Source organism: Elephantulus edwardii, unplaced genomic scaffold (assembly GCF_000299155.1).
Source record: "Elephantulus edwardii isolate Elephantulus edwardi_28Jun2011 unplaced genomic scaffold, EleEdw1.0 scaffold00048, whole genome shotgun sequence".
Classification (NCBI taxonomy): Eukaryota; Metazoa; Chordata; class Mammalia; order Macroscelidea; family Macroscelididae; genus Elephantulus; species Elephantulus edwardii.
The window spans coordinates 17,157,621-17,158,138 of record NW_006399798.1 but is presented as its reverse complement, the minus strand read 5'-3'; the positions used below and the strand labels follow the sequence as shown (position 1 = coordinate 17,158,138).

Here is a 518-nt window from a genome sequence, read left to right as displayed (position 1 = left end):
CCATCTTTAAGGGGTGTTTACCGCGCGCCAGTCGGAGCCCGGATTCCACACTCCCCGAATCCCCCGCCGCCGGGGCTCCTCGGCCCCGCAACGACCCCACCTGGGCAGCGGCCCGCGGCTGCTCGCGCAGGCCCGGGAGAGCGAGCGCCGGGCACCCCGGCCACTTTTCGCCCTCAAATCCGCGAGGAATTCCAGCTAGTTTGCGCCCCCACCCCAAGAAAAGACACCCCCCCAATTCACCCACTGCTTTTTGAGGAATTTACAAACCCGAGCCAATTGTTTTCCAATTACTCTCCCCGAACTAGGCCTTCCCATGGCTCCGAACCCCCCTCCCCAACCTCACCATTGATCGCGACCCTGGCTCTTCCCAAGGCCACAGGCACCCCCCGCCGGCTCGCCCACCCCGCGGCCGCCCCGGCCCGGCTCCCGTCGCCCGCGCCCCCCTCACCTGTCAGGCGCAGCTTGACGGGCCCGTTCCTCCGGCCTCCGGGGTTAGACATGTCCCCGGCGGCGGCGGC

The 518-nt window shown here is 68.7% G+C and overlaps 1 protein-coding gene across 1 annotated transcript in view; it reads right to left on the bottom strand.

Annotated features, from left to right (window-relative positions):
- SMURF2 (SMAD specific E3 ubiquitin protein ligase 2) overlaps window positions 1–512 on the bottom strand; it is a 111,154-nt gene extending 110,642 nt beyond the window's left edge. The window contains exon 1 of the mRNA XM_006886276.1: window positions 449–512. Coding sequence (XP_006886338.1) covers window positions 449–500 — 52 coding nt within the window. The 5' untranslated portion in view covers window positions 501–512. The remainder of the gene's footprint in view (window positions 1–448) is intronic.
- Between the last annotated feature and the right edge of the window lie 6 nt (window positions 513–518).